The sequence below is a fragment of the Cynara cardunculus genome (assembly GCF_001531365.2).
Source record: "Cynara cardunculus var. scolymus isolate 2C chromosome LG 8, CcrdV1, whole genome shotgun sequence".
In the NCBI taxonomy this organism is placed as follows: domain Eukaryota; kingdom Viridiplantae; phylum Streptophyta; class Magnoliopsida; order Asterales; family Asteraceae; genus Cynara; species Cynara cardunculus.
The window spans coordinates 21,479,188-21,488,978 of NC_037535.1; the positions used below are offsets into that span (position 1 = coordinate 21,479,188).

Consider the following 9,791-nt stretch of genomic DNA (forward strand, 5'->3'; position numbering starts at 1 on the left):
ATAAAGTATTAATCATAATTAATAAACTCTATTCATATTCCATAAATATTTAAATCATAATAAATGAACTCCAATCATTTCTATAAATATCTCAATTAATTGGGTTGCAAAGGTTGTATAAATGCACAAGGTTGTAAAAGAAATATACCCTATATATATATATATATATATATATATATATATATGACATTTTCCAAAATCCCTTACCATATGTGATTCGGACAAAGACCAAGAAGGATCCATTCTTGACACAACGAAACCCTCGGAGTGGGGGATTGTCCTGTCCTCCTCACTGGCCCTAATGAAGGTGGGGGTTGGGTTATGGTAAGAATTCAAGATTTGGTGGAAACGGTAGGAACCCCCGTGTTGCCATTGATCTTGAGGACACCCGGATCACCGACACATTCAATGCACGCTGTCGTTTCCAAAGGAGGGCCGATCGGTCATTCAACCACTGCATCAGCACTACTCGGAACGAACTCTTAACGCATCTTAAAATATTAACCATCAATGTGGTTGGTGCAATTCCACCTTTAAGAAATTGGAGGAATGTGAGTACACTAATGCAGATGGTCTAATCTAATGGTTGCATTATAAAAAACAAGAAGTTGGCATCCTGTCATACTCTTACACAGTTGGAAATGGAATACTCTTAAATTTGGTTTTTCACATCTTCCCTTCCTTCCTATCTACCATTCCATCTGGTCCTATTTCATTCTTTATCGAGTCTAGTCCAAGTAAACAACAAGACCCCATAACATCAAAATCAAAACGTGATGTCGAGTTTTACACCAATTCGTACCTTTTCAGACAAACTAAATGCAAAGTGGAGGATGACAATTTGAAGAAGGCTAGAAGAGGGACATATCTGGAGGTGGCCCATAAACACTCTGCCATGAAAATGGGATCACCCATCCACCACCTTCATTTCCTGAACATTACACCAAATAAGTCTCTATTCATTATAATCACATGTGAATAGATGTGATGTAACTTTTAAAGATGCAAAACTCACCTTTAAAGGTATCAGGCCTCAGCCCCACAAGATTACATGCTGCCTCTGCCAAATGAAAGGCATCCGGAATGTTGTCTCCTTCAGAGCAGTAACATAACAAGCACGTCACCTTCAAACCCTTCGCCTAAACAATTGTCCAAAGGAAAATAAACCATAATGAATACGCATATATGTCAATCAAGTACAAGCAAACGTAATTTAATAAACCAAACCAAACCAAACTGACCCAGTAAATCCCACTCGAAAGTCGAAAGTAGGGGTGGAGGTGAGATGTACACAGACCTTACCTCTACCCCAAAGAGTAAAGCGGTTGTTTTTGCGAAGACAACAAAGCATAACATGTGCTCAAAAAACAGTGATGATGACCTTTTTGCTCTATTGGGCAAACTACCAATTTGATCAAAACTGTGAAAGGGAAATTTCAAAGTATATGTATCAGTAATTGGTTGATTTGAGGATCACCTTGAAACAAGAAAACATTGCAGCAAAAGGCAAACTTGGATAATAGTCTTCTTCTCCCAGATCATCTTCAAGAAGTGAGATATCATCTTGGCTTACGCTACCTTCGGCTAAAGTATTGAGATACTTCCATAGTTTCTGGTTAGGATCATATTCCTTCATTCTTTTCCACCCTAATTTTTCACACTGATCATCTGCTCCATCCACAGTTGTATTAGAGAGGTAATATATCTGCTGACCACTGAAATATTCACCTTAGAATCAGTAAATATTGTCAAAAAGTAGTCAATGTGAAATATGAATTAAGCAGATTGCTTATGAAACTGGAAATCTCAAATCCAAATCATTCGTCCACAGTCATTTGATGCTTATAGAGATACTCTTGATGCTTTTAAACACACCATTATCTTATTACTTGATCGTGTCTGTTCAATTATGGAGTGAGTGCAAAGTTTGATATAGCTCCTTTGCTAGCAATTGGCCATGGCCATGGCCATGGCCATGCCCATTCCCATGCCCATGCAAATGTTACTTCATAAAATCAGACGACTTTTCTCCAAAAAATTGAAGCTCTATTTACAAATTTCAAAAATGGCCACACACTAAATAAAGTAATAACTGGTTGTGGCACACTAGTATTCTGCAATCTGCACTTACTAAGAACTTGTATTTAGACGATAAGGTCAATAGAATTGATTTCTATAAGCAACAAAACAAGATGAGTTTAACAGGGCCATATGCCCAGAAAGAGTGTTGTGCTGCTGTGTACAGCGCCATACAACCACAGGTTCGAAAAGAGTAACAAGAAACAAAGACCCACTGGTAGATGCCAAGCTCCACCAAGCATTATGTATATAAAATGTAATGAACAAACAGAAAGAATCAATCAGAGTTTGGCACCTCTTTTTACATCACGACAGGCTAGGAGCCTATATAATTTTAATGGCCACCCAACAACCAGAGAGAGGATCCATGGTGTATATAACATTTAAGCAGCTACATACTACTGATAGAAGAGGAAACTATATTATTTTCTAGAACACCTATTCGTTCAGTACCTTGACATATCAATTGTCTGCCACCTGCCAAAGTCTAAGCTAGAGAGGATTATGACGTGCTTCTTTCCACAAGCAGCAGCAAAGTCAGCAAGATTTTTAGCATACTCAATCATCCTTCCCTGTTTAGATAGCCAAATAGACAAAATTAGTTCAATGAGTCAAATTCTTTATTCAAAGAAAAGGTTATGCATCCGCACACTACGGAGGAAGATGGCAAGCTATCAGGCCACATACAGGTGTATGTTGATGAGAACCACCAAGTAATTTCTTTGATGGATATACCTATGCTTTAACATGTGTAAATGGTTTAAACAGCCTAGGCTAGGAATAATTAGGGACATTTTTCAGCTAATCAATTATCAACCACCACGTAATTATTTTGTTTATCTACAAAGACGTGTCATGATCCTATTATCTATTTTTGAGTTGGGACATATTACTACTGTGAAAGGTTCAAACTCTTGTGAGGCATCTTTCAATTTGAACCTATAGGCAATGAATCCTATTACTACTGTGAAAGGTTCAAACTCTTATAAGGCATCTTTCAATTTGAATTTCTTATAGGCAACGAATCCTGATGCTTAACCATTTCTAATACATATATTGAGTTCTGTGATTGTTTTCAACCAACTTCATCTAAACGACAATTACCATTTATAAATGATAAGACATCCATGATCTATTTGGAATAATACTAAGATGCAGCTGCAAGTTTGCTAGCTTGCTATTAAGGTAAAAAGATGGCATAAGACTTAAGCATGCTTATAGTATTGGATTTCAATTCTTGGTCCATATCTTCTCCGTATTTATCAATATCCTCTCCTTATTTATCTCCTTATTTAGTGGTTTCCTTTTTATGTTTTCTTGTTTATATATAGGGTTCGTTTCTTCTCTTGATGTAATTAGAACAACAATATCAATAAACAATCGATATCTTGAGTTTATAATGGTATCAGAGCGGTGATCCTACTGCTCCGACGAAACACATGGCCTGCGACGTAGCAACATCGGCAAAAGACAACGGCGGCAACGTCGTTGATTACAACTCACATATTACCTGCACCCTTCCCATTACCCTAGACAAATGCAAGTCAACGATGCATTGTCAGACAAAAATTATGCGGATTGGGTACAAGAGATGGAAAATTTCTTATTAGCAAAAAATAAGATCGGTTTCATCGACGGGTCAATTGAAAAGCCAGAAAAGACATCCAAGGATTACATGCTATGGATGAGAGTGGATGCGATGATAAAGGGGTGGCTCACCACCGCCATGGAAAAAGAAATAAGAGGCAGCGTGAAATACGCGAGCACCGCTGCAGAGATGTGGATCGATCTTCGTGAACGATTTGGGAAAGAGAGCGCACCGAGGGCATACGAACTGAAAAACAAGATCGCTGTCACACACCAAGACGGCGCCACCGTTTCGGCTTACTACACAAAGCTTCGATCATTATGGGATGAAATCCAGTCGGTGTTCCCCATCCCACAGTGCACGTGTAATGGGTGTACGTGTGACATCGGTAAGTGGCTTGTTGCACATCAAGAAAAACAGAGGCTGTACGAGTTTCTTATGGGTCTCGACAACGGGTTCGGAGTTATCAAAACCCAAATCCTTGCCACCCAACCAACTCCGGGTCTCGGGACAGCCGATCATCTCGTTGCCGAAGATGAACGACAAAAGCTGATAACCGAAGATAAGAAGCCTACTGTGGAAGCCGCCGCCTTTAAGGCTTTTGTTCTTCCAAAACGTGACAACTTTTTCTCCTCACAACAGAAAACGAAGACCTATTCGAAAACAACAAAACAAGAAGAAGAGGTACAACACTGCACTCATTGTGATAGGGATGGACATAATCGAGAAGGTTACTTCAAACGGATTGGTTACCTTGAGTGGTGGCCAGGGAAAGCGAAGGGAGACAAGACAAAGTCGAGGGCCTCCTGCGTTGAGGGTGGTTCGAGTCCCATTCCCGGACTCACTATCGAGCAATACAATATCTTCTTGAAACACTTTGAATGTGGAACCAACACAGGTGATGAAGGGAACAAACGAGTAGCCAACATGACAGGTAGAATTGATAATAAGGATGATTGGATTGTTGATTCGGGAGATACCGATCACACAACCTATCTAAGTAATATCCTTGTTAACAAAAGAAAAGACCCTCTTGGAATGCCCGTGGTTATCCCTAATGGAGATACCATCCCGGTTGAGGGTAAGAGTGATTATACTCTACCGGGAGGCACCAAGATCGAGGGCATATTACACGTACCAAAGTTTACTTGTAATCTTTTATCCGTTAGCCGATTAACCAAAAACCTTCAATGTGCTGTGACATTCTTTCCTGATTTTTGTGTAATGCAGGGTCTCCGTTCGAGGAACTTGATTGGTGCGGGTAAGTGCAAGAGAGGTCTATACCGAATGGGGATGTTTGAGGAAGAAAGGAAAGCTATGACAGTCACTGTTGAAAGATGGCATAAGAGGTTGGGTCACACATCGCAGGAAAAGCTAGCTAAAGTTGATTTTCTCAAAGGTGTTTCCTTTAATCTTAGAAATAGTGTTTGTGATTCCTGTTCCAAAGCTAAACATACGAGATCTCCTTTTCCGTTAAGTGAAATTAAAACCAAAGCATGTTTTGAACTATTACATTGTGATGTATGGGGCAAATATCGAATTCCTTCATTCTCTGGAGCAAATTATTTCTTGACCATTGTGGATGATTTCAGTAGGAATGTTTGGATTTTTCTCGTTAAATATAAAATTGATGCTAGTACCTGTTTGGTGAATTTTTGCAAAATGGTTGAAAGCCAGTTTAATAAAAGCATCAAAAGAATAAGATGTGACAATGGTGGGGAATTCACGTCAAATCTCATGTTGAACTTTTACACCAAGCAAGGCATTTTGTTAGAAACCACGTGTTCTCACACGCCTCAACAAAATGGGGTTGTTGAGCGTAAGCACCGACATACTCGACACGGCTCGAGCTCTGCGTTTTGAAGCCAATTTGCCAAAAAGGTTTTGGGGGGAATGCGTTCTTACCGCTGCGTACATCATCAACCGATTACCCTCTAAAACTCTTGGTGATAAAACTCCATATGAATTACTATACAACCAAAAACCCGAATATATCACATGAGGGTCTTTGGTTGTCTAACTTATTTTTGGAGTATCGAAACAAAGGGTGACAAGTTCGAAGTAAGGGGGAGACCCGGAATTTTTCTAGCTTATCCTCAAGGGACAAAAGGCTACAAAATATTTGATATTGAAAGCAAGAAAATGGTGGTGTCACGAGATGTGAAGTTCCATGAAAGCACTTTTACCTTCCCAGCTCAAACTCAAGCTTCCAATGATTCTAATGTCTTTGTTCCCATACAAGCTCAAGACGTTGAAGGCCAAAATCATGAGCAAAATCACGAGGTGGAAGATGATAGGCCTAACTCTAGCCCACCGGACTTGGATGGGCACATGATGGAGAACGATGAAAGTAGGCCAGACACAATCCATGAAGAGATACCTCCTCAAAATCTCGAAACACACACTGATCTGGGAAACTCTCGACCAAAGAGGGACCGAACACAACCTAAACGCCTGAATGATTTCATTGTTGATCTTCCCCCTTCGGTTGACCATGCACATATCGCATCAACTCAAGCCACCTCAACGGTACATCCCATTGCCAATTATCTTTCTTATAATAATTTTTCTAATACTCACAAGAATTTCTTGGCGGCCATCACCACCACTGATGAGCCGAAAACTTTTAAGCAAGCCATGCAWGACCCRAGATGGATTGAAGCCATGAARAAGGAGATTCAAGCCCTTGAACAAAATAACACATGGACCATTGAGTCTTTGCCAGAAGGAAAACGAGCCATTGACTCTAAATGGGTCTACAAGATCAAATACAAGCCAAATGGATATGTCGAAAGATATAAAGCGAGACTCGTCGCAAAGGGGTTCACCCAGATCGAAGGAGAAGATTTTCATGATACATTTGCTCCGGTAGCTAAACTGGTAACTGTTCGAACGTTATTATCCGTGGCTACTAAAAACAATTGGTTCATCCACCAGCTCGACGTCAATAACGCCTTCCTTCATGGTGATCTTGATGAAGAAGTGTATATGAAGATACCACAAGGTTTTTTCACGGAGAAAGACGATTGTGTTTGCCGTCTGCGAAAATCTCTCTACGGTCTCAAACAGGCCTCTCGAAACTGGTATCAAAAGTTTACCACTGCCCTCCTCGGTCTCCGCTTTTCTTCATCCAAGGCAGATCATTCGCTTTTTCTCTACAAACATGACAACACTTTCCTTTCCATTCCATTCTCATCTACGTCGATGACGTCATCATCGTTGGAAACGATTCCAAGAAGATACACGAAGTCAAACAATGTTTGCATGACAAGTTCAGCATCAAAGATCTTGGGGAACTGAAATATTTCCTTGGAATAGAGGTGGCCCGAACTTCTCATGGTCTCGTTTTAAGCCAACGGAAGTACACTCTTGATATATTAGAAGACAGTGGCATGGGAGGATGTCGTCCGAGTTCATTCCCCATTGAACAAAATCTAAACCTTGTTATGGATGATCAAGAACCCAAGGTTGATGCCAGTAGCTATCGACGTCTTATTGGTCGACTCTCTTACCTCCAGGCCACTCGTCCGGACATAGCCTACTCGGTTAACACTCTCAGTCAGTTTGTTTCAGACCCCCGTCAGAGTCATATAGATGCCGTGTCTAGAATTCTTCGATATCTCAAGGCCACTCCCGGTCAAGGCATACTTTTACCAAAAGAAGGTGGCACGAATCTGGTTGCATACGCTGATTCAGATTGGCTTGGTTGCCCTCTCACTAGGCGTTCTCGAACCGGTTACCTTGTTCTTCTTGGTGGTGCTCCTATTTCGTGGAAAACGAAAAAGCAGTCCGTTGTCTCACGCTCATCCGCTGAAGCTGAATATCGTGCCATGGCTTTAACTGTTAGTGAACTCATCTGGTTACGATGGCTTTTACAAGAGCTAGGCCTTCCACAACTTGGCTCTACCACACTTTTCTACGACAATCAAGCAGCTCGGCATATCGCCAACAATCCGGTTTTTCACGAACGCACTAAACATGTTGAAATGGACTGTTATTTCGTTCGTGAACGTGTTGAATCCAAGGAAATTTGTCCTATGTCCATCAACTCAAAGCTTCAACTTGCTGACCTTCTCACAAAGWGGCTTGGAGCTTCGCAACTTCGTTTCTTACTGGACAAGCTGGGCGTTGTCAATTTACACGCTCCAGCTTGAGGGGGAGTATTGGATTTCAATTCTTGGTCCATATCTTCTCCGTATTTATCAATATCCTCTCCTTATTTATCTCCTTATTTAGTGGTTTCCTTTTTATGTTTTCTTGTTTATATATAGGGTTCGTTTCTTCTCTTGATGTAATTAGAACAACAATATCAATAAACAATCGATATCTTGAGTTTATAATATAAACAAAAGATTTATTTGATATGTTGATTTTCAACAACAGCAATAATGAAAAGCAAAAGACAATAAAGACAGCAATATCCAGAGAAGTAGCTTTGGTGACAAAAAGACACTGTCGTGAGATGAATAGTATCTGAGGACAAAAACACAAAATTTACAAGAAGAATCCAAGGACGTAAAGATGATATCTTACCTTAACAACTGGTGATCTTTGTTGGATAAGGGTCAATGCACTAGAAGGTGACTCATAAGCTGCATGCCAGAAGTAAAACTCATAATATACAATGAAAACTAAGATGTAAATCATATTCATGAATATGCTCTAGATGTTTGATACTCTACTAGGCCTTATAATATTTGTTGCTTCTTATGTTCTATGCTTATAGACCCACATTTCTTAACTGGAATCCATTTTCAAAGCCGCAAAATGCACAAAGATTAAAGAGAGAATATGGTGTCGTTTTACATTAAAGGATACCTTCATTTTGGAATGACTTCTCTTCATTGTTGCAAAGGAGAATCTGTTTGTGGAGTTACCATTGATGAGCCTACCCAACCCATATATGCAATCACTCAAATCCAAATGCAACATTTTTCCCCAATGTCCCAAAAAACCCTTTCTATTTTTAGTAAACGTTTCAAGCCTAAATTACTTTTTTCCCATTGATTATCATCACAAAATATAGTTAGCTCTCATTTTGGTTTTCTCAAATTGTTGGATATCCTAGATATGTCATTAACAGTTGCCTAATCAATAGTTGCCCGCTTGAACGGTAAGTACACTCTTACAGAATATTTTGTAAAAACAACCAACACAAAAGTTATGAACCATACTGTATAAAGTTACAATATTTCTTGCAGACATGTAAAAATAGATGTATAAACAGTAAAACTGCAAACAAACTAAAAGTCCAAAATACAACCTTCAAGAGGGAGGGCAAGGTCGCCCTGAGGAGTAGGGATATAAGCATCATTCCCTACACAAGGAAGAACGTTTGGATCATCAAGGCAACCAATTCGTTCAGCATTCGTGGAAGCTATCAAAAGATCCACCGCCAATTGCCCGACATTCCCAATCGATAACGCTGGCTAAATCAATTAATCCACAAACATAGAAAGAATTAACATCATCAATTGAAAAACACACGACCTCTACTTCAATGAACTTTTCAAGTACAACAACAACAACAATCAAAAAGAAAATATTTAACCCTAGGCGGGAATTTAATAGAACAAACCAGAATTAACGTTGAGCATTCATCGTAGAGATGCTTTCCTTCTTCCAGATTGAATTCCATCGGATCAAATCAGTTGAGTGTATCAATTAGAACAGATTCTATAAATCACTACTCGTTTGTATAAGTGCATTCTTGATGAACAAGTCGCTCCTACAGAGACTGTGTTTCATATGGGTCAAAAGCGAAAATCGGGTCGGGTTATTTTGCCCAACAATATCAATGTCTGCTGCAAGACTAGATCATCGAAAAATTGGGCCGTAGGCCTACATATTTAAGAAAAGGCGATTTTATTTGTTTTCCATTTTTTTATTTTTAGATCACAAATCTAATGACTAAATATATTTTATATCTACTAGAAGGGTACTCGTACAATGTAGCGAGATACATTTTGATTTTAATATTTTTTATCTTAATCGATGTTATAATATGGTCTTATGTGATTTTGAAAAAAAATGATGATGTTTTTATTTTATAATAAAATATAAATTTAAAGATTTCATAAAAATTTGATAAAATTATATCGATATGAGTATCAAATTAACTATT

At 39.1% G+C, this 9,791-nt stretch overlaps 1 protein-coding gene across 2 annotated transcripts; it reads right to left on the minus strand.

Annotated features, from left to right (window-relative positions):
- Positions 1-570: 570 nt before the first annotated feature.
- Positions 571-9,403, minus strand: LOC112517029 (proteasome assembly chaperone 2). 2 transcript variants are annotated; one of them, XM_025124325.1, is made up of 7 exons: positions 9,246-9,403; positions 8,931-9,096; positions 8,201-8,259; positions 2,533-2,651; positions 1,478-1,715; positions 1,016-1,139; positions 571-922 (listed from the first exon to the last, which is right to left on the minus strand). In XM_025124325.1, the coding sequence occupies exons 1-7, from the start codon at positions 9,303-9,305 to the stop codon at positions 852-854; spliced, it is 837 nt and encodes a 278-aa protein (XP_024980093.1). In that variant the 5' UTR covers positions 9,306-9,403; the 3' UTR covers positions 571-851. The 2 variants fall into 2 exon arrangements, with proteins under 2 accessions (XP_024980093.1, XP_024980091.1); XM_025124323.1 differs by having other exon boundaries at positions 571-931.
- Positions 9,404-9,791: the final 388 nt, after the last annotated feature.

Bases quoted from the DNA above. Each gene is read 5' to 3' on its own strand.
- LOC112517029 (XM_025124323.1), bottom strand. From the start codon at position 9,305: ATGGAATTCAATCTGGAAGAAGGAAAGCATCTCTACGATGAATGCTCA. The intron at 8,260-8,930 runs GTTGTATTTTGG...TCTGGCATGCAG, and splicing joins CCTTGCCCTCCCTCTTGAAG to CTTATGAGTCACCTTCTAGT. The intron at 932-1,015 runs GTGAGTTTTGCA...TGTAATGTTCAG, and splicing joins GAGGCCTGATACCTTTAAAG to GAAATGAAGGTGGTGGATGG.